This window comes from Colletes latitarsis, chromosome 8 (genome assembly GCF_051014445.1).
Source record: "Colletes latitarsis isolate SP2378_abdomen chromosome 8, iyColLati1, whole genome shotgun sequence".
NCBI classification, from domain to species: Eukaryota; Metazoa; Arthropoda; class Insecta; order Hymenoptera; family Colletidae; genus Colletes; species Colletes latitarsis.
In genome coordinates this window covers 13,541,392-13,566,228 of record NC_135141.1, presented here as the reverse complement: position 1 = coordinate 13,566,228, position 24,837 = coordinate 13,541,392, and the positions used below count along the sequence as shown (strand labels likewise).

The 24,837-nt window shown below is 34.1% G+C and overlaps 1 protein-coding gene across 1 annotated transcript in view; it reads right to left on the bottom strand.

The window, feature by feature from the left end:
- The window catches only part of LOC143344913 (uncharacterized), a 30,869-nt gene extending 11,683 nt beyond the window's left edge, over positions 1-19,186 (bottom strand). Inside the window, exons 1-5 of the mRNA XM_076771528.1 lie at positions 18,845-19,186; positions 13,217-13,473; positions 12,318-12,493; positions 6,188-6,431; positions 3,471-3,648 (exon numbers count right to left, since the gene is read on the bottom strand). Of these exons, the coding sequence (XP_076627643.1) occupies positions 3,471-3,648; positions 6,188-6,431; positions 12,318-12,493; positions 13,217-13,473; positions 18,845-19,010 (1,021 nt within the window). The 5' untranslated portion in view covers positions 19,011-19,186. The remainder of the gene's footprint in view (positions 1-3,470; positions 3,649-6,187; positions 6,432-12,317; positions 12,494-13,216; positions 13,474-18,844) is intronic.
- Between the last annotated feature and the right edge of the window lie 5,651 nt (positions 19,187-24,837).

Here is a 24,837-nt window from a genome sequence, read left to right as displayed (position 1 = left end):
ACTAGTGTACGAATACTTTTTACACTCACTGTATGTACACCCTTGGACAAAAAGATAGCACATGTGTGCTATGATTAAGTTCTCATGTATAGAGTCGGAATCTCCCAAGTTAGGCGAATGGCATATAAACAGTATTTTGTAGTAGTATAATATATGACATTAAAACTGTATCTCCGCTATTCCTCTTGTATTTACCAACAATAATTGTGAAATCCGGTCGGCGAAATGATAGCACACTTTCGAATATTGTAATGTTAATTATCTATTAAATTGTACAAAAATAGAAAACTTTTTTAGTATTTAATAGTGCGTGGATCCGCCCTTATTCTCCACCACCTCCAGCATCCGTTTCGGCAAAGAACGATAGAGTTTTCTAATATAATCTGGTGATATGTTTCTCCATTCCTCTTCAAGGCACTTTTTTAGTTCATTAATATTTTGAAATTGCCTATTTTCCTTATAAACGGCTTGGCTTAGTTTGCTCCAACAGTTTTCAATGATGTTTAAATCGGGGGAACATGCAGGCCAGTCCAAAACTGCAATATTTTCTTTTGAAAAATATTCTTTCACAACCTTGGCGGTGTGAACTGCGGCATTATCTTGCTGAAAGATAAAATCTTCTCTCGCAATATGTGTTGCGTACTTCGCAATTTGTTTCTGTATCAAATTACGATAAGTTGTAGCGTTCATTTTGCTGTTAATTGATATTAAATCGGTCTTTCCATTGTACCCAATACCTGCCCAAAGCATAATACTACCTCCACCCATTTGACGCCGTATTTGTGACAATCTTTTTTTCCGTACATCATGGTAATAAAAATTGAATCCATCTGGGCCATCTAAATTAAATCTCTTTTCATCTGTGAATATAACTTTCCTCCACTTCTTGTTCCACCGTATATGACACACATGTGCTATCATTTTGTCCAAGGGTGTACTTCTGCGATCAAGCTTGGGCAACAACTGAGGATTTCTATACAAAGCATTTTAGGAAAAAGCTCAGGTCAAACAGACTGTAAACACGATTAAGAAAATTTCGTTCCGTAAGCTAGTGTGGATCAAATACTTGAAACTATGACACACTATTTATTTCAAATTTCTATGAATTGTTAATGTTGGTATATTTTAAATTTATGAAATCTCCTGAACTGACAAATTTCATTTGTTTTATACTTAAATTGTATAGTGTCGACCTAATATAATAGTTTTCGGTTTGCATTACTGATTGTCAACCGATACACGCATATTTTGTTTAAGCAGCTGTTGGCCGCTGGAATCAACAGATTTTTCAGTAGGTTTTGTCGAAGTAGAAACGCGACGTTTTAGGGGGGGAACCTCATGTAAAATGAAATTTTTGAGCATTTTTTTTTTTTTTTTGCTTAAATTGATAGGAAATTTCCTCAGGAATACGATAAAAAAATTAGAAACTGATCAGAGATTTCCTTGTACCTTATTTTTAAAATAAAGTAAATGGTTGTATTGGGCGCAGCGCCTCGGGTAGTCGAATGCTCGTCGGACACTTGGTCTTATGGTTGTATAAGCGATCACCGCAGTCGGGCGACGGATGTTTAGGTTTTAGAGATATGAGGTGTCGATTTCGGAAAGAGAGGAGAGCGAAATCTCCCCGAAGAGAAGCGAGCGTTCTGCTGGCGGTCGAATAAAGACTTTTACGAAAGAAGCAGCTCGGAACGCTCAGAACGCTTAGAAACAGACATTGAAGAAATATAGAAGTAACTACAAGAGACCGTGTAATCAACAGTGAAAATGAGTCGAAAAGTGCAAGATCATCTGTCTTCAACAAATGAAAAACTGCAGTACGACGACTGTTCTCCTGGTACCGATTCGTGGTGTAAGTGGTGCGTTGCACAGGCCTTGGGACAAGAATTTGACCATCCACCTCCATTACACGAAGATGTGCAAAAACATATTCGTCCAATTTACAAAGATTTGTCACGAGATGATTTGTTGGAGAGACGTTTAGGTGGCCATACACAAAATGCTAACGAGAGCTTTAACGCCATCATTTGGCGTTTAGCTCCTAAGCATTTCAATTGTCGCATAAAAATTATTGAAATAACTGCTTTTTTGGCTGCCGGCATATTCAACGAAGGATTTTCGTTCGTCCTTCAAATAATGCAAGAGCTCAGTATAGTAATTGGACAGCAGAGTAAAACATTCATTGATCGTGAAAATAAACGCCGTATTAAACAGCAGTAGCGCCGCAGTCTTCACTGCACAAAAGAGGCTCATGCTTCTCTAAAAGAAGAAAAAATGGCTAAATCACAACTTTTCGAAGAAGAGGAAGATCTGTTCCATGGCCCTGGAATCGTAGATTAGTAAAACACCACGGTAAATTGAAATGAATTACGAATTTTTCACGATTTTTCTGTTACTCAAACTTTAAACGCGTTTTTCTCGAAACGCAAAATTTCGCACGCCGTGCAACAAAGCTCAAAAACTAATCACTCGATCTGTATGAAACTTGGCACAAATATTCTATAAATAATTGGCCTCAGCATGACGAGCTCCGATTTTTTATTTTTGTATTTAAAACCCTGATATTAACAATTATTCATAACAAAAAAATCCTTCTTTTCTTCAAAACTTCGCCATTTTTGCAATTTTGCAAATTTTAACAAAAGAAAAACGTCATGCTGAGCGTTCTTCCATAAACTAAAGAATCCATCTTAATTTTTTGGTTTCGGATCATTTTTGAAACCTGTACGCTGCACGGCGCATTTACAAAATGCCATTTTCAAGCCGCCATTGTACCGTCCTTATTAACAATTACGGCTTAAAAAAAATACTCATGTTACATTATAATATTAATAAATGATACCTAAAATTTTAAATCAATCTGTGCATTAGATTTTTCACAAAAAATTCTTGAAAAACAGGCCATTTACATGAGGTTCCCCCCTTAATAAATCGTTACTGTATATTGTTGGATTCCAATGAATTTGACAACACTTTATTTAATAAGAGAACTCGTGCAAATGTTAGGTCGACTGAATACTAAACTCTTTCTGAGGTGTTTTTCGGTTTTGCAGGCGTTTATATGCTATTGCTGGAAATAGGCAGAGGTAGGGACGATGGTCAAGGGAGAGTGTGACTCAGGAAGGGTACGAGGTTCAGGATGAGTAAGGTTTAGGAATCGTGACTAGGATGTTTGGATGAGTAATGTTTGCAATGTGACGGAGTGGTGTTTGTCTGGTCGTGTTGGTCATCCAACAACATATTTGTACGAAAGTAAATCTTACTGAAAACTGTTAAATAAAATGTTAAATAAAATTAAGTCTTTCGACCGATTTCAGAAGTTAAACCACCTCCATAAATAATTGATAGATATTAATAACTAATAATGTTACATGTGATAATTTAAACATACATTACTTATAACCAATAGTAATGCTATTTATATTTTGTATCATTAAATATTTCATGTAAAAGAAAAAGATTAAAAATTGTACCTTCCGTAGACATTATTTGTCTTCGAAGATTCCAAACTACAGGTCCAACAACTCCAGGATCTTTGATAGTACTTGAAGTTCGCACAAAAATTTTGTCGTTACTCTCATTCCTGTACGTATCAATGTCATTATTTTCTCGCCTGACCAATTCTGGCGAATCTATATCTAAATGTTTCACCTGTGAAAGATACATTTACTTAAAAATACAAATAAATATAAATATCGTATAGCTGAAACATAATAGACACATTGACAGATTGTGGAGACTACAGTTAGTTTTAGGGTTAAATAAATATTATATATATTAATCGAAATTCCATGTAATACAAATCATGTGAATCATGCCAACTAGAATAATAACAGACAATCAATTATCAATAACACTTTGGTTACTAATGAAATTACTTCACTTGATACAATTACGCGGCATGGATTATAAATTCATTTCCTAACAGTTAGGCTATAGCATTCTTCTTATTAAACGCGAATGAGATCAAGCATGGTTCAGAAAATAATAGTTTCAAACAATTACAGGGTGTTCGGCTACCCCTGGGAAAAATTTTAATAGGAGATTCTAGAGGCCAAAACAAGACGAAAATCAAGAATACCAATTTGTTGATGGAGGCTTAGTTAAAAAGTTATTAACAATTAAATTCCAAAGTTTCAAATTGTTCTGAAAAAATTATTTTTAGTTGGAGGGGTCAATTACAATCATTTTTGGTGAATAGACATACCCCAGAAATCCTACGCACTTTCGAGAAAAAAATTCGAAAAAGTAGACTTTTTCGACAAAATTAAAAAATTTCTAATCGCTCTGGAAAAATTATATTTGGATGCAGGGGTCAATTACAATCATGTTTGGTCATTACACATGTCCCCGAAATTCTACGCATTTTCGAGAAAAAAATTCGAGTAGGTTTCAACAAAATTGAAAAGTTTCAAATCGTCCTAAAAAAATTATTTTTAGTTGAAGGGGTCCTTGACCCCGCAAAATAAGAAAAACCCAATAAAAATGGTCCAATTTTCAAACAGACATAACTCCTATAATTGTGAATATATTTCAATGAAACTTTTTTCTGAAATAGAGCCCATAGGTACCTACAAAAAAGTATTAGACAACTTTTCTGTAGGGCGTCAAACAAAATTACTAAAAATGAAAAAGGAATTTTGAAGAAAAATCGACAGGGGTTAAGTGCCTAAATTGTTCGACGAAAAAAAAATTTTTAATTAATTCTGAAAAAATTATTTTCGGTTGCGGGGGTCAATTACAATAATTTCTGGTCATTACACATACCCCCGAAATCCTGCCCACTTTCGAGAAAAAAATTCCTTAGCGAAAATATAAATTCAGGCCAGAAATGTCACTCGATTTCTTATTTTTAAAACGTCATAACTTCTGAATGGATTAAAGGATTTTAATGTTTCAAACGGCAAACAACGCATATGTTGGCGAAGAATATGTAGGAATTCTAATAGTATTGCAAAGATTGTTCCTTGACCCCGTAAAGTTAGAAAAACCCCATAAAAATGGTCCAATTTTCAAACAGCCATAACTCCTACAATAGTGAATATATTTCAATGAAACTTTTTTGTGGAGTAGAGTTCATGGATACCTACAAAAAAGTATTAGACAACTTTTTGGTAGAGCGTCAAACAAAATTATTAAAAATCAGAAACGAATTTTGAAGAAAAATCGACAGGAGGTAGGTGCCCAAATTTTTTGGCGAAAAAAGAAATTTTCATATTGGTCCGGAAAAAATATTTTTAGCTGCAGGGGTCAATGACAATCATTTTTGATGAATAGACATACCCCCGAAATCCTACTCATTTGTTAGAAAAAAATTCGAAAGGGTATTGAAATTTTTAGACGGAATTAAAAAATTTCATATCACACTAAAAAAATTATATTTAGTTACAGAGGGCAATTATAATCATTTTTGGTCATTACACATACCCCCGAAATCCTACATACTTTCGAGAAAAAAATTCCTTACCGAAAATCTAATTAGGTGCCTAAATTTTTCGATGAAAAAAAAAAATTACAAATCGTTTTGGAACAATTATTTTCGGTTGCAGGGGTCAATTGCAACAATTTTTGATGAATAGACATACCCCCGAAATCATGCGTATTTTCGAGAAAAAAAATTCAGTAAAACCCTGTATACAGAGTGTTCGGTCACCCCGGGGAAAAATTTTAATGGGAGATTCTAGAGACGAAAATAAGACGAAAATCAAGAATAGCAATTTGTTGATTTAGGCTTCGTTAAAAAGTTATTAACGTTTAAAGTTCCGCCTGTAGAACGTCAACTTGAGAACAGTTGCGTACGCGCGATAGTGATTCTCACTCAGAAAACTGTAAGGCTGTCGATACGTCAGTGAGTAGAGTCTCTCATGCTGAGTGAGAACCACTATCACGTGCACGTAGCTGTTTTCGCAGGTTGCCGTTCTATAGGCGGAACTTTAAACGTTAATAACTTCTTAAAGAAGCCTCAATCAACAAATTGGTATTCTTGATTTTCGTCTTATTTTGGCCTCTAGAATCCCCCATTAAAATTTTTCCCAGGGGTGGCCCAACACCCTGTATATCTCAATTAAAAGGAATACTACATTTTAATGTAACCGTCAACTTGACGTGTTTTAATAAAAATGTGCACCATAAATGTCCATAAATCTAGTGTTAAAAAGATGTTTACTGTAGAAAGTAGGTTACTACATACCATAACTGGTTCCAAAACTCTAGACAGAGGTTCGACGCCTTTCAACTTGGGAAATTGTTTACAAGATGGCATAGAAAGATAAGAATGCGGTGAAGCAGTAGCTTCTTCTATATCCCCTTCTTGTTTTGTGTAATTGTTTTCCAAAGATTCCAGCATTTCTAAATTATCATCTACCATATTCACTGAGTCCGATGCTATAGGTACATTGATTGCATTTGTCCTTGACAGTCTTTCGTGTGTTAATCTACAATTAAAAATTGCCTAGTAGCTTAAGGTATTACCGAATGAACTATTCAACACGCTGATCGACCAACACATATCGAATATGCAGGGTGTTCACCCACCCCTAGGGAAAATTTTAATGGGAAATTCTAGAGGCCAAGATAAGACGAAAATCAAGAATATCAATTTTTTGATGGAGGCTTCGTTAAAAAGTTATTAACAATTAAATTCAAAAATTTCAAATCGTTCTGGAAAAATTATTGTCGGTTGCGGGGGTCAATTACAATCATTTTTGGTGAATACACATATATAACTGTTTTACATTCATATGGAAAAACATTCTAATTAAATTCGTCGTATGATTACAATTAAACGTGTGCATGCATATTTGATAGATAAAGTTATGTTGTAAGTCTCAATATAATGAATTTTGGTATAGATTGTGATTGATTAAAAATGGTTCCTTAAATCAAGATGTGACATTTTCTAAAGACAATTTAATTAATACAATTGCCTAAAATATTATCATGTTACAACATATAGAACTGTGCCTGAAGACTGACAATTAGTTGTGCGTGCCACATCCTACAGACTTTCCAAGTTCTTTTTCTCAATAATGGAACGTATTATAATAAAATTTTATTCCACATTTTTAATTTGTCTTTGAACCTTCAAGATAACTACTATGCCCTGCTAAAATCATACTTAAATGACAGGTTCTTCCAGATCAATCAAAATGTCAAATACTCGAAAATCTACCCTATACACGCGGGTGTTCCTCAAGGTAGCGTCTTAGGTCCCATATTATACCAAAGGGTCTAGCCGAATAAGCATGGTAAAAGTGCCCCCAAACCAAATGGAACGGGGTTAATACCACTCGATAGGTGGTTCGAAGAAACCCCTTTCCCCAAAGTTTCAAACCGGTATCTCTACTACAGGGGTAGTTACGGGGTGAAAATCATTTTTTGGTTTATCCTTAATATCTCCCGTTCTACTCAATTAAAGATTATGAAAAAAATCATGGTTATTCTATCGATTGATGTACATGTTTGAGAATTTTTTCAGAATTTTTGGATGCAAATTCGATTTTTAAAAAATTCGAAAATATTTTAACCATCGATTTTTTGTCGAAGTTATCAAGTGACCACATTTGTTTTTATACAGTATAAAGCTCTCAAAAGAATTAGTAATCCCTAATTTTTTCAGATTTTTCGAAGGAGTGGAACGTAGTCAAAAAAATAAAAAATGATTAAAAAATAGTGAAAAAGCTTTATATTGTCTTAATTACTTACGTGACCATGCTCATATTTTTACAGTTATAGCATAACATTATGACTATTAATGCGTAATTTTTTCAGATTTTTTGGAAAAGTGCATTATTGTTAAATAAATATGAATTCATATTTCCTACTTCTTCATACCAAAAAAGGCCGCACATGCTTTTAAAATAGATACAATTAAAATATATTTGTTTACATACTTTGTTAACTGGTCGCTAGATGTAATTTCAAATATGTACGTGTGATACTGGACTCCTGTTGATTAGAACCACTACGGTGCGGCGCGATGCGCTGATCATTTTGGTACAGCATCCTTGTGTATATAATATATAAAATTAATATTATAATATATATAATATATATTATATACATGAAGTTTTTTAAATATTCCTTAAATATTTTTGCTTTAATTAAAATAAATGATCTAAACAAGGTTTACCTGCTATTATTTTTATTGCCAGCATTAATAACTCGGTTTGTTCTTCAATCTTCATCGCTGTCATCATTTATTACAGAATTTACTTTTTCACTTTCAAGTAATTTACTCAGTATTTCTGCAGGTTTTATTATTTTTGAAGTGTATCTGGCATGCGATAGATAATAAATTATCGCAGCTGTATGGGAGCAGCATCCAATTGTCCTGTTAGCACTATTCACAGAAATATCGTCTAATTCCCGAGTAGCCCGTTGAATTTGATGTATAGTCTATGTAGCACTTGTACAGTTTTTTATTAATATGTCGTGATTGCACTTTGAACTGAACTCTATTTTCGTTTTGTTTTAGATAACTGAGGTTTATTTCATTTTGTTCATTCATTATTTCGGCAAGATAGGATATTGCTTGGGAAAATTGATACGATCCCGTAAAAAATATTTTTAGATCTTGTTCGGTCATTTCTGGGAAGTCGAGTAAATCGGTTAATAATAATAGCAGGTAAACCTTGTTTAGATCAGTTATTTTAATTAAAGCAAAAATATTTAAGAAATATTTAAAAAACTTCATGTATATAATATATATTATATATATTATAATATTAATTTTATATATTATATACACAAGGATACTGTACCAAAATGATCAGCGCATCGCGCCGCGCCGTAGTGGTTCTAATCAACAGGAGTTCAGTATCACAGGTACATATTTGAAACTACATCTAGCGACCAGTTAACAAAGTATGTAAACAAATATATTTTAATTATATCTATTTTAAAAGCATGTGCGGCCTTTTTTGGTATGAAGAAGTAGGAAATATGAATTCATATTTATTTAACAATAATGCACTTTTCCAAAAAATCTGAAAAAATTACGCATTAATAGTCATAATGTTACGCTATAGCTGTAAAAATATGAGCATGGTCACGTAAGTAATTAAGACAATATAAAGCTTTTTCACTATTTTTTAATCATTTTTTATTTTTTTCACTACGTTCCACCTTTTCGAAAAATCTGAAAAAATTAGGGAGTACTAATTCTTTTGAGAGCTTTATACTGTATAAAAAGAAATGTGGTCACTTGATAACTTCGACAAAAAATCGATGGTTAAAATATTTTCGAATTTTTTAAAAATCGAATTTGCATCCAAAAATTCTGAAAAAATTCTCAAACATGTACATCAATCGATAGAATAACCATGATTTTTTTCATAATCTTTAATTGAGTAGAACGGGAGATATTAAGGATAAACCAAAAAATGATTTTCACCCCGTAACTACCCCTGTAGTAGAGATACCGGATTGAAACTTTGGGAAAAGGGGTTTCTTCGAACCACCTATTGAGTGGTATTAACCCCGTTCCATTTGGTTTGGGGGCACTTTTACCATGCTTATTCGACTAGACCCTTTATACAGCAGACCTTCCTGCAGATGAAATCGTACTCGTGGCCACATACGCAGATGACACTGCGTTCTTATCTTCCCATGAAAACCCTGAGGAGGCATCACAATACTTGCAAGGAGTTCTTGATAAGACTACAGAATGGGCCAAAAAATGGAAAATTAAAATCAACGTAAACAAATCAGCACACATTACATTTACTACCAGACATATTACGTCCCCTGCAGTCAAACTGAACAGTGAATACCTCGAGATCAAGGACTGTGTCAGATATCTTGGACTGCACATAGATAAAAGACTCACATGGAAAGACCACATAAAAAAGAAAAAAATGCAACTGAACCTCAAAATGAGAACCATGTATTGGGTCCTTGGTCGAAAATCGAAACTTACACTATACAATAAACTACTCCTGTATAAGGTCGCCATTATTCCAATTTGGACATATGGAATACAACTCTGGGGATGTGCCAAGAGAAGTAACATAGACATCATCCAGAGGTTTCAGAACAAAGCACTGAGAACTATTGCCGTAGCCCCATGGTACATCACCTCAGACTCTCTACATAATGATTTGGGCGTACATAATATCAAACAACAGATAGAAAAATTTGCTATAGCACACAAGAAACGAATATTAAATCACCCCAACGGTAACGTTAAGGAACTAAATCAGGCACCACAACACAGAAGACTAAAAAGAAACAAACCGACTGACTTGCAGAATTAAGTAAAAAGAAGGAACATTACTTATAATGGAAGCGGAAACGCTACGGAGCGTTTACTGCATGCATGCCATGTCTCTAGTTCATCAAATTTGCTGGTTAGCTCAATGAAACTAGTTGTAAATGTAATTTAAAAATAAATAAAAAAAAAAAAAAATTTGTCTTTACATGAAAAATTACTTACTTTACGAGTATACTAAGATTAGTGGAACATTCTGTATATTCGAAACTGAAGCATTTGATATAATATGACACATCAAACAAGGAACAAGCCCTAAGACTACATATAAATGAAATTAGCAAATAATTCAACAATATACTGGGTGTTCGCCCACCCCTGGGGAAAATTTTAATGAGAGATTCTAGAGGCCAAAATAAGACGAAAATCAAGAATATCAATTTGTTGATCGAGGCTTCGTTAAAAAGTTATTAACGTTTAAAGTTGCGCCTGTAGATAGGCAACCTGCGTACAGCTGCATGCGCGCGGAAGGTTGCGCAGGCCAGTGCTAGTGGTTCTCATGCAACATGAAAAATTCTACTTACCGACGTTACCGACAGCTTTAGATTTTTTTGTGTCCATTCATGGGAACGCGAACACCTTACGTTGAATGAGATTCAACCTGTCTCATGAAAATTCAGAAGGGCATATCAAAACTCGCCCGAAAAGGTTTTCACAGAGAGAGGGTGAATGTCACTTATAATACACAATGTTGTGCACAAAAATCACTCACACGCGAGCATACACGTCCCACAATTGTCCACAAATAATACTTTCACTATGCAATTAAATGAACACGCACACGTCTATGTGTACTGTCCAGTGATGACTTGTTGGCTAGGCACGCTGATTGGCCGTAGCGTAATAGCGACGCCTGCTCTCACACGCATTGTCATTATTGGCTGAGCCGCTCACAACTACAATTCCATCGCGTGACGAAGGACGTGAATGAAACGCATAGGGACAAAGTAGGATAGGAGAAGACTGAGAGGCATTGGTGTAACTGATAATAGAACAAAAATCAGAACAACGCCGAAAGACGGTCATCGTCTATTTAGGGGCCTCGGGATGTCTATGAGGATTTCCCCAAGTATAAAAAGAAAATGGTTGAATCTCATTCAACATAAGGTGTTTGCGTTCCCATGAATGGACACAAAAAAAATCTAAGGCTGTCGGTAACGTCGGTAAGTAGAAATTTTCATGTTGCATGAGAACCACTAGCACTAGCCGCAACCTTCCGCGCGCATGCAGCTGTGCGCAGGTTGCTTATCTACAGGCGCAACTTTAAACGTTAATAACTTTTTAACGAAGCCTCGATCAACAAATTGATATTCTTGATTTTCGTCTTATTTTGGCCTCTAGAATCTCTCATTAAAATTTTCCCCAGGGGTGGGCGAACACCCAGTATATTGTTGAATTATTTGCTAATTTCATTTATATGTAGTCTTAGGGCTTGTTCCTTGTTTGATGTGTCATATTATATCAAATGCCTTAGTTTCGAATATACAGAATGTCCCACTAATCTTAGTATACTCGTAAAGTAAGTAATTTTTCATGTAAAGACAAATTAAAAATGTGGAATAAAATTTTATTGTAACACGTTCCATTATTGAGAAAAAGAACTTGGAAAATCTGTAGGATGTGGAGCGCACAACTAATTGTGAGTCTTCAGGCACAGTTCTATATGTTGTAACATGATAATTTTTTAGACAATTGCATTAATCAAATTGTCTTTAGAAAATGTCACATCTTGATTTAAGGAACAATTTTTAATCAATCACAATCTATACCAAAATTCATTATATTGAGACTTACAACATAACTTTATCTATCAAATATGCATGTACACGTTTAATTGTAATCATACGCCGAATTTAATTAGAATGTTTTTCCATATGAATGTAAGACAGTTACCTTGTAAAGTTAATTCTATTAAAAAATTCATAGAAATGGTGTAATGTTGCTCTGTATAGAACTGTACTAGAGATTTGTAATTGGTGAGATTAACTACATGTATTATCAAATTTTAAACAATTAAGTATATTTTTATAGTTTAATGTTTCTCTTATACCTTCTCTTCTTTAAAGAGCGCTCCCAAAGACGCGATGCTCTTGTCTTTTCTGTTTGTTCTTCGTCATCTTTATCGCTCAAAGCCTTGTGAATTTCTTCGTCAAGGCTGTCAAGAATTTCTGGATTAACTGGAGTCCTTGGCATGCTTTCAGAAGTCTGTTTCTCGCTATCGTCAGTCTGTAAAAACAAATGGGAATTGTGGAATGAAAAAGAAATTAGTTGTCGTTAAGTATGAATATGGTGTATGTTTATCAAACTTGGCTACCAAATATGGTACGATTAAATCAACCACATTAAGCTATAATAACTGATATTTCTTTGATAAAGTTTAACTAGCAATATATAAAAACCAATATACAAGGACAAAAACGCATTGCAATATTATCTGTTATAACATACAGACTCATCAATATTCAAACAATAAAAACTTTTACGTACTCCTTATTAGAGTTAAAGAAAATAAACTCAACTTATACAATATTTGTTTAATAATTTGACATGAAAGAAAATATGTTAACAATTTAGAAAAGAAAGAAAAGAACTTAAAGATTGCAATAATTGGACGCACGTGCTGCCCTCTTCGTGGGCGCGCGCGCGCGCTACACATAAAAAGGGACGCATAAAGCAATGCAGCCAACCACACAAAAACAAAAGTAACCAAACGTTAAACCAGATATCCAAGGATTATAGAAACATATTTTAACACTCCTAATAAATTCGACTGTATTGTTTTCACAAGAAATGATTTATTTAATCAGTGACATAATTTCCATTAGTAGTTCCACAAGGTTTTTAATTAAAAATTGTTGTGGTTTTGACAAGAAATATTCCTGAAGGGTCGTTTTAAATTTCACCGAGTAATTAATTAATTAACGCAATAATTAAGAAAAACATGCGTACCTTAATTTCCATTTCTGATGTTGAAAAAGCAGTATTATCTGGGCCGGTTAATGCCGATACATAATATTGTTTCTTTTTTAGAATATTGCGATGCGGTGGTGGTGTTACTGTACTGTGTGACCTCTTTTTTCTTGCTGTGAAAATTAATCCCACAAGCACGAAAGCTAAAAGAACAAAGCCAGCACTTGCTGCCCCAACCAGCAGCCATGCATCTCTTTTTCTCGAAAGTGCCAGTGGTCGAGATTCTTTCAAGTACGCTATATGTGTAAAAATGTATTTAATGAACGTCTTGCAAGAAAACCGATCGAAAGCGGTTCTGCGATATTTTGACAAAAACATACAAAATTTAGTCAGCAAAGTAGAGCGTAGAAAAACAATAATAAATGCAGATTTTTGACTAAAAATTTAAAATCGGTCGTGATGCACGTAGTGTTGGCAGGCATGTGCGATGGCCCATCGACGCAAAAAATTTTTGCAATCTTAACGAACAATTCGATAATTAAGAAGTGGGCGAAAATACAGTATGTCTTAGGAAATCTGTCCACTTAAATATTATTTCAAACAATGCGAGAAGGTATTACTTACAGAAGTTGTAGAGGTCAAGAGATTACATGATATACCATTCTTGCAAGTGGAGGCGCAGAGCAAATATAGAGGTCAACATTGCTTTTTAAATGCAATGTCCAATTGTTTCTCTATTTGGACAGATTGGCGTATTTTGAAAAATACTAAAGTATGTTTGCCCTAAAACTTACCGGTTCAGGGATATTTGACTGGTTTCATGCAGCTTGTTCAAAATGTCGGTCATCTGCAGTAATCTTTGAACTGTTGCGTCCCTTACACGTCTTATTGTTAGAGTGTTTATTGTACTAAACACTGTGTTAATTCATTCCTTCATATCTTCCAGAGTTGTTGGTGCATCTCCATATACAACATCTTCGATGCTTCCCCCAAGAAAAAATCTAAGGTTGTCAAATCTAGACTTCATGCTGGCCAGCAAATAGTGCCTCTGCATCCTACCCATTGATCGAGGAATATTTCACCCTTCGAACATAATGTGTGGGTATCCAATCATGTTAATACCACATTGCCTTACAAATGCTTAATGGTACATTTTCTAATAACTTTGGTAACGTATTTCTTAAGAATGTATCATATTTTAGATCAGTAAAAGTGTTGTTGATGAAATAAGGCCCAATTATTTGATGCCTATGATTTCATTATGACGATCAATTTCTCACAGCCTGTGAAAATTTTGCATTAACCAATAATGCGTGTTATGTAAATTAACACACTCAGTGCTGATAAAAGTATACTCATTGGTAAATAGTATTAAAGAGAAAAATTTTGGTAATTATTTACTTTAACGATTCCTCGCCAATTTCGACGACCTTGAAATGTGTTGTCAACGTTTTTTCTTCAAAAAGATCGCAGCTACTACAATGAATTCTGTTTATAGGTACAGTGACTCCCAAAAATATTGGGATACTAAGTGTGGCTAACTTTATGGCTCAATATTTCGGTTGTGTATAAAGCAATCACCCTGGTTAATTTTTTTAATAATAAGTCATTTATTAATGATGACAAACATCTAGCATTTATCTAAAACATTCACATACATTGCAATGTAGAAATTTTCTAAGTATTATATTTCTCTGTTTATGTCCTTCTGGTAACCCGTTACTTCAAGGAAGCAGAAACGTGTGTTTACAAACAGCACTTAGAAGTACCTTAGAAGTCCTTGCCTTCTCACTATACTCCTCACTCCTCAGTAGCAAATGTGACTTTGCCCAGAATGAGTAGTAAAGGAAAAAATACGACATTTGATATGCGACAACTTGTTATTTTCCACAGGGGAAACGGAAAAACCTATTGAGAAATTGCTGTTATGCTTCGTATGAGCAAGAGTACAATTGCGGATATCTGTCGACGATTTCATATCGAGAATCGCATCGAGTTTTTCCCGCAAACTGGCAGACCAAATCTTCTAACAAGGGATCATCCCGAGGTGTAAATCATAAATTTTGATGAAACTTCGCAATTATGTAGTTCTCATAAATCTATTAGACACGTATTTTTCTGTAGCAGCTAATATTCACTTTAAGGGGTTGAAATCAGCCCTCAAAGTTGGGGGTTCAAAACATACTTTGTTGAATATCTCGGAAACTATTAGAGATAGGGGTGTGCTTCAAATGGATGAAATTTATGTTTTTCAACGGTGAATTTGATGGTGTAAAGAGATTTGCAAAACTTTTATTTGTTTAAACAATATGTTAAAAAATAGCACATTTTTTTATTTTTCTCGTTGGATATTAATGATTTTTTTTTCTCCATTTGTACAGAGAAACTACACAACCATGTACAAAATACGGATAAATTGGAATTTTGATTTTTTCACAATAAAGAAAGATTTTATATTTGTAATTTTTTTCGTATTTCGTGTTGTACGAACTACCAGATCGCATACAGGGTGTTCGGCCACCCCTGGTACAAATTTTAATAAGGGATTCTAGAGGCCAAAATAAGACGAAAATCAAGAATACCAATTTGTTGATGAAGGCTTCGTTAAAAAGTTATTAACAAATAAATTCAAAAATTTCAAATCGTTCTGAAAAAATTATTTTTGGTTGCGGGGCTGAATTACAATCATTTTTGATGAATACATATAACCCCGAAATCCTACCCACTTTCGATAAAAAAATTCGAGTAGGTACTGAAATTTTTACACGAAATTAAAAAATTTCAAATCATACTAAAAAAATTATATTTAATTACAGTGGGCAATTACAATCATTTTTGGTCATTATACATACCCCCGAAATCCTACGCATTTTTGAGAAAAAAAATTCCTTACCGAAAATATAATTTCTGGCCAGAAATGTCTGCCCGAATTTTCATGCGAATCTTTAAAACGTCATAACTTCTGAACGGATTGAACGATTTTAATGTTTAAAAAAGCAAACGACGCGTATTTTAGTGTAGAATATGTAGAAATTCTAACAATAATGAAAAAGTTGTTCCTTGACCTTCTAAAATGAGAAAAACCACATAAAAATGGTCCACTTTTCAAACGGCCATAACTCCTACGATAGTGAATATATTTAAATGAAACTTTTTTCTGAAGTAGAGCTCATGGGTACCTACAAAAAAGTATTAGACAACTTTTCTATAGGGCGTCAAATAAAATTATCAAAAATGAAAAACTAATTTTTAAGAAAAATCGACAGGAGGTAGGTGCCTAAATTTCTCGGCGAAAAAAAAAAATTTTTAATTAATTCTGAAAAAATTATTTTCGGTTGCGGGGGTCAATTACAATCATTTTTGGTCATTATACATACCCCCGAAATCCTACCCACTTTCGAGAAAAAAATTCGAGAAGGTGTGAAATTTTTCGACAAAATTAAAAAATTTCAAATCGTTCTGGCAAAATTATTTTCGGTTGCGGGGGTCAATTACAATAGTTTTCGGTGAATAGATCTACCCCCGAAATCCTACTCCCTTTCTAGAAAAATCCAAAGCATACTGCTAGAATTGTAAAAGAATGGATCGTCTATGACACACCACACATGTTAATTACTCCACCGATCAGGTCGACCAAAGAAATTGACTGGAAGAGAGGAGAAATAAAATAGAATCCTACTATATCCGCTCCTCAACTTGCAAATATGATAGCTGATATGTTTCATAAAGAAGTTCACCCGGAATTATGTCGACGAATCTTACGAAACGATGATTTTCATGGCAGAGTACCGCGAAAGAAGCCATATATTAATGCAGTAAATCGTAAAAAAAGATTGACTTTTGCGAAAACCTACATTAATAAAGATAATTCTTTTTGAGATAAAGTCATCTTTTTTGACGAGTCAAAGTTTAATATTTTTGGCTCAGATGGTCAAAATTATGTGTGGAGAGAACCAAATACAGAATTGAAAATTCGACATTTGCATCAAACAATGAAACACGGAGGTGGATCGGTTATGGTATGGGTGTGTATGGCTGCCAGTGGCACCGGAAATTTAATATTTATTGAAGGAATACTTGATAAATATAAATATTTAAATATTTTGAAGAATAATCTTAAAGAAAGTGCCAGTAAACTAGGATTATTGGAAGATTTCCACTTCCAACAAGATAATGATCCGAAGTATACTGCTAGAATTGTAAAAGAATGGATCGTCTACAACATACCACACATGTTAATTACTCCACCGCAAAGTCCAGACGTAAATCCGATTGAAAATTTATGGGTTGAAATCGGAAAAAGATTAAATAAATTTCAAATACCATCAAAGCAAACACTGAGAAATAAAATTATAGAAATATGGAACTCCGTTGAGTGTAGTTTTACAAAATTATTGGTTTCTAGTATGGAACGTCAGCTAAGAGACATTATAGCTGCTAAAGGTGGTCTAACAAAATATTAATATTAAATAATTTAATAACACATGTAGCGTTCGAATACTTTTGTGAGTCGTTTACCATGAGTGTTTCTAATAAATGTATCATAACTCCTCTTTACGTTGTTGAATCCTTTTCAAATTTTACTGGCATAATCTTAAGATTTTCATCTTCCTATTGACATCTACTTGTTTCAGCAAATTACTTTAATGTACATTATTTCGGCCATTCAAGTTTGCATATGTAAGCGTTCGAATACTTTCGTGAGCCACTGTATGTTGTCAAGGTCATCGAAATTGGCGAGGAATCGCTAAAGTAAATAATTGCCAAAATTTTAATTGATTTGCTGCTCTTGAGCCCATACACAAAATTTAATGCATTTTACACAATTTTTGTCATATAATTTCTGATTGAGGCTAATATGTCAAGGATAAAATTTATGACGAGTGAGAATTCGTAATGTACTACTTTTGCTAACTGCAGATTTGCACTCAATTTGTAAACTAATACGAGGGTTAGGCTTAATGGCATAATGGAAAGTAATACAATAAAAATAATCAAATATCTCAGAAATGGTAAGTTTTAGGAAAGACGTATTTTAGTACATTTATACTCAGAATATGTCAATCTGTTGGAATCAAGTATAAAAATTTGAATATTCCAGTTAAAAAAACAAGGTTAACCTCCTGTATATCGCCTCTACACTTCTATTTGCAAGAATACCATTTATACCATATTATGTACTTTCTTAAACTCTACAACTTCTGTAAGTAACATTTTCTCGCATTGTTTGAAATAATCATGATATTTAAGTGGACAGAATTCGTGGGACATACTGTATAAGCCAATTACCAATGTACAATGTACAATGAGAAAGCACAGTGTATGCAATTTAGTATTTTAGTCGGTAAGAGTACTATTTCCAGGCCCAGGATATCCATGAGGATTTTCCACGTGTAAAAGAAAAAGACAAAAACCAAACTGCTTACAATTAGTGACTTTCCCTTTAAATAGCCAGAATCCATTTGACCTCTTGTACTTTGCTGCCTGTGATTTAAACAACATGGGCTTTGAAATTTAAACAACTTATATGTTGAAAATGAAGTCTCAGATTACAAAATGGTTCAGAACATTTTGATTTATTTTGGCATGAAGATTCTGTATGTTTCAATAGTTCCCCCTATCGCATACTGGCAAATAGTAAAAATTGCAGATATTTAAAGAACTTACGTTCACTTTGAACAAGAACAGGTGCACCAAGTTCTAGCGCAACTTCTTGAGGTGATAAGAGAGCCATATCTCTGGCAGCTATTTCAGCAGGTACGGGTTTTCCACCTAGATGAACGGAGTAAATCAATCTTGTAGCACCACTTTCTGTCACGCTTGTATTTTGCATTCTAACTTGAACAGTTTCCTCTGCAGTATAATTGTGTAAACGTAATTCGAATCGTTTACTTCCTCTTTCCTCTTCGATGTTATTCAATATCTGTTTTCTTGATAGAGGATGATTGTCCGAGGAAATCTGAAAGTTACATATCACAAAAGAAAATGTTCATTACCTTGTAAATATTATTGATTAAAATAACGTGTAGTGTTTTTGCTAAAATATGTTAGTTCTACTGTAAGCATTTGATAAGAACATTGCTCAACAGAAATTTTGACCTGTAATATCTATTGGATGATATCCATTGGGTTGGTATATCCTAAACACGAATCCAAGAGTGAAATTGTTCCATTGATGTTGTGTAACTCCTCAAATTAAAAATGATTAAATTTCTTATATCTAAATTAGTCTGTTTTTCATTAGCTGCCATGGTAGCACGTTATGGAAATATTTTACTATCAATTTTCAATACGGGAAACAGCCAACTAAAAATTCTAAAACGTAAATTGGCAGTTGACAGTTGTGCAGCAACACGTTTATTTTAGTGGTTTTGCCCTACAGTAATCTGTACATTTTTTTATGTTTTTTTCACAAAAGGCTTCAGTAATAAAAAGAAATATAGATGAGGAGGTTGAAAAAGTAATGCGCTTTTGCAACTTTTTTACAAAAAAGACTTAAAATTAAAAAAAAACTACAATATCCGTGAAGCGATTCCGTTGATTTTGGAGTATGTTATAGAGGATGAAATTGTGAACAACTTTTATCTGAACAATAATTCTCGCTCGGCCTCAGTTTTCGAGATATTTACAAAAACTTACTTAAAAGTTAGTACAATAGTGCCCACATAAGTGACCGCGGTTATCCCCACCAATTCTTAGAAGCTAAGCAGCTTCGAACATCGAGCGTGTCGGGTTCCAGCTATTGTATCTCACTCGCACTTATCCTCTTTCTTTATCTCCGTTGAATTCTGAAAACTAACCATGCCCACATAAATGACCGAGGCTGGTCCCGAGCTTGGTCACTTATGTGAGCATTACTGTACTACCTATTTACTCTGTCTGTACTATCCAGTGATGACTTGATGGCTAGGCACGCTGATTGGCCGTAGCGTAATAGCGACGCCTACTGTCACACGCATTGTCATTATTGGCTGAACCGCTCACAACTACAATTCCATCGCGTGACAAAGGACGTGAATGAAACGCATAGGGACAAAGTAGGATAGGAGAAGACTGAGAGGCATTGGCGTAACTGACGCTCAAAATACTAGCCGTGAATAGGAGAAAAATGTATCTCTCGTGGTTATGGAGAACCTACTACTATGCAACGTGACGTCAGAGGGTTTCTCTCCTTGCCTTTGCCCCGTTTAGTTTGTGGGTGCCTAGCCAACAAGTCATCTCTGTATAGTACGTGTACCATAGGCGCGTTCCGTCTGCTGATCGTCTTCTGTTGACGTTTTTTTTTTTGAGCGTTTTAGGTCACATGCACCTTGTAAGTTATTAGTGACCACAGTTGGGTTACCTAGTGGAACTACTCATATTTAGAGTAATTGGTATACTTTGATGTCTTTTAAGAATTTAAAAATTTCTTTGCAGGAGTCTATTTCTCGCAAGTTTGTTAGTGAATTTTGAATCCTCTTCATATTGTATTTAGGGCAAATTGTCAAGATGTGTTCAATAGTATTTTGTACGTTACAGGTGTCGCAGGAATTTGGTTCGGTTTTTGTGATAAGGTATGAGTGTGTCCAGCTTGAGTGTCCTATTCTTACTCGGGTTGTTTTTACTTGATCTTTTCTATTTAGTAGTAGCGCTGGATTGAATTCATATAGTGTACTAGGAAATGATAGGTTCACTCACTTTTATTATCGTAACTTCTAGAGAAATGTATCAACTACTCTCAAACTTTCAAGATATAATGTCCTTATATTAACAAATCTGATTGCTAAATTTCGTTTTGCAGTAATATTTCAAAATGATGTAACATAAGAATATCATAATTTTAACATATTTCAACCGTTAATAAATGATAGGTTCACTTTAAAAAACATATTTATACATAGTGATTAAATAATTCTTAACAAAGTAAAAATTAAAATTAATATTTAATAGGTTTTCCAGCACTTTTAATTAATAAATTGATTCGCTTCGGCATAGATTCGACAAGATTTGTGAGTTGCCGAGTAGTAATGCAATCCCAAGCGTTCGTAATTGCCGTTTCGAGCTCTTTTGCACTATTCAATTGGCGACAATCATCGTAAACATCGCGTACTAGTTGTCCCCATAAATTCTCAATCGGGTTAAGATCAGGAGACCTTGATGGCCATATTAACGTGTCTATATTTTTAGTTTTTAACCATTGTTCAGTGCTTGATGAAGCGTGCACTGTTGCGTTATCATGCATCAATGTTAATTTTGCAGACGAAAAACGGCGAATATAGGGCAAAAAGTGTTCTTCGAAAATAGCTTGATATTTTTTTTAATCGAGTCGTGTATCAAGGAAGGCTAATGTCGTCTTGTCAAATCCAGAGAACCTCCAGCAAAGTTACGCTTCGAAAAATAACGCGGTTCTGTACATAGATTGTGCTAATAGTTCGCCAACCCATCTGGTCCATCTAAGTTGAATTTCTTTTCATCGGACCAAATAATCGAAAAATTTAAAAATATGTAAATTGCAACGTCCTCGCTAAAAAATGTGCACATACCGAATGCCACTGATGGGTCCACGTTTTATGCAAATCTGCAAACGTTACACGTCTTTTGCAATGCTCCTTTTTAAGCGTTGGAGCAGATTTCATTTTCTTGTATACAAGATTAGAAGATTCTTTTAAAACATTCCATACTGTCACGTGTGAAACATTTGCCGCGAATTCGTTGCGTAATCGTCGACTTCCTATTGTTGAATTTTATGCACTCGCGATAATTGCTCTTTTATCGCGTGGTGTCAATTTTCCTGGTCTTCCAGGTGATTTTTTCATCCCCATTTTTTATAAACTGATTCACCACATTGCAAGACCTGCCTATGCGACGACCAATTTCTCGATCAGACATTCCAGAGTCTTTATACGTCAATATCTGTCTTCTCTCTTTTTCATTCAAAACTTTACTCCTGGCCATTTTTAAAAAAATGCTTCAACACCTTAATAATTCGATACTTGGATACTTTAATACGTATCTTTTCCACTGTAAATGTATGGGAAGATTCATGAGAAATTGTTTACCGTTTGTTTCCTTTGTAACCAGGATACGTAACAAACGACACGCAAACAAAATGACGGTGTCAAGCAGTCAAATTCACAATGAATGCATTATAACGAAAGAATATTGCGATGTATTAAATTTTGGTACATTAACAAATCGTTTAATCGTCCTTTTAGCAAGTGAACCTATCATTTATTAACGGTTAAAAGCTGGTTACATTCAGTAAAAGATTTCTAGTTTCTTTTTGAACCGTTATTTCCATATAATGTTTAGCAGAACAGTTTGTTAATATAAAAGCTAAAAATTCTGAAAATTTGAAACTGATTTATGCACTTCTTTCTAAATTATTATCATAAGTATGACTGAACCTATCATTTCCTAACACACTGTATATATTGTTCCGAACTTTGTGTAGCTTAGTTGGTCTGTTATTTCTCCATTCTTCATTTCACACTTCCGTTAGTGCCTTGGTGTAATGCTTTTGGAGGTCTTGGTGAGTTGCCTGCTCATATTTCATTATAGTTGTACTAGAGCTAGCCAGTTTTGCTGCTTCATCGGCCTTCTCATTGCCCTGTTGACGTTGTCTACGCTCAAACCTAGCTTATATCACAGACGAGATATACGAGTAGACCTTTCACCCAATGTATTTTTTCGGCCCATTTTTCTGGGATCTCGAGACACATTACCATTTTCGTGTCACTCGCAACGTTACCAACAGGTTTAGAAATGAAGACAAGAGGAAGTGAGACAGAATATTACATTATAGGAATTTTATTGCTCTTTAACGGAATGAAAACTGTATGGTCCAGAATTGGGCATCAATCGATTAATTTTATTGGAGTAATCAATCGATTAAGATCATATAGAGATTTCAAGATTATTAAAATACGTAGGAATGTACCTCATTGACAAGTTCACCGCAAATCCTCTATTTTTCTCATGAGTGGGCACAAAAATCTAAAGCTATCAATAACGTCGGTAAGTAGGGTTTCTCATGCTGACAAGGAACGTTTGCGAACGGTCCGGCTTCGATTTTGATGAAACTTCGTACACTTATGAAGCAACCAAAAATAATCCACACGTATTTTTTTTTTAGCTGCGGGAACTCGAGTTTAAGGGGTGAAACCACCCCTTGAAGTTTTGCCTCGAAACGGCTATCTCGAAAACGGAAAGACATACGAAAAAATTGTTAATGGGCGAGGTGAATGGTTTCTTATGTATAATAACATGGTGTTAAAAAATTTAACAAAATACAATTTGTTTATAACAGAAACAAATTTATTAACTTAATTTTTCATTTTATTGAAATTTTCATAATGTCAAAAAATAACGAGCATTTTATTCCAAATCCATTGGTATGTAATATTTTTAAATTGCCTCCTACAGTTTTGCAGATTTTTATGATTTACGTCTTGCGCGCACATCCACTATGCTAGTAGCCGTTCTAACTTTGATTTTAATGAAGCACTGGAGGCTTGCATTAAATTATACAGTAACAAGTAACAAGTAACAATAACAGTAACAAGTTTCTTAACAGCAATGAAAAGATTAATTGTGTTTATTGGCCATTTATGACATCGTGGCAAAGGTGTAGCGATTTATAAATTATAAATACATACAGTGTGCATAGCAATTACTCTATGTAGTTTCGATAATAGTGATACTCGTCGAAAAAATGTTTGAAACATAAAGATTTCTCACACCATGTGCATTTAATTATTGCCACGTTACCACAAATATGGCATCTTGGTTCATTTTTAACAGAATAGCAGTACTCAACAGGATTCTGGAATGCATTTGGTTTTTCATCTGTACAGGGTATTCGGCCATCCCTGGGAAAAATTTTAATGGGAGATTCTAAAGGCCAAAATGAGACGGAAATCAAGAATACTAATTTGTTGATGGAGGTTTCGTTAAAAAGTTAACAAAATTAAATTAAAAAATGTTAAATCATTCTGAAAAAATTATTTTTGGTTGTGGGGCTCAATTACAAACATTTTTGGTGGATTCACATACCCCTAAAATCCTACCCAATTTCCAGAAAAAAATTCGAGTAGGTACTGAAATTTTTAGATGAAATTAAAAAATGTCAAATCATACTAAAAAAATTATATATAGTTACAGGGGTCAATTACAAGCATTTTTTGTGAATAGACATACCCCCGAAATCCTACGCACTTTCAAGAAAAAAAATTCTTTATCGAAAATCTAATGTGAGGCCAGACAGAAATGCTTCCCTGAAATTTCCTACATATCTTTAAAACGTCATAACTTCTGAACGGATTGAAGGATTTTAATGTTTAAAAAAGCAATCAACGCACATTTTAGTAGAGAATATGTAGAAATTCTAAAAACATTGGAAAAGTTGATCATTGATCCCGTAAAATGTGAAAAACCCCATAAAAGTGGTCCAATTTTTAAATGGCCATAACTCCTATAATAGTGAAGGTATCTCATTGAAATTATTTTCTGAAGCAGAGCCTATGGGCACCTACCAAAAAGTATTAGACAATTTTTCTGTAGGTGGTCAAACAAAACTATTAAAAATTAAAAACGAAGTTTTAAAAAAAATCAGCGAGGGGTAAGTGTCTAAATTTTTCAGTGAGAAAAAAGATTTCAAATCGTTCTGGAAAAATTATTGT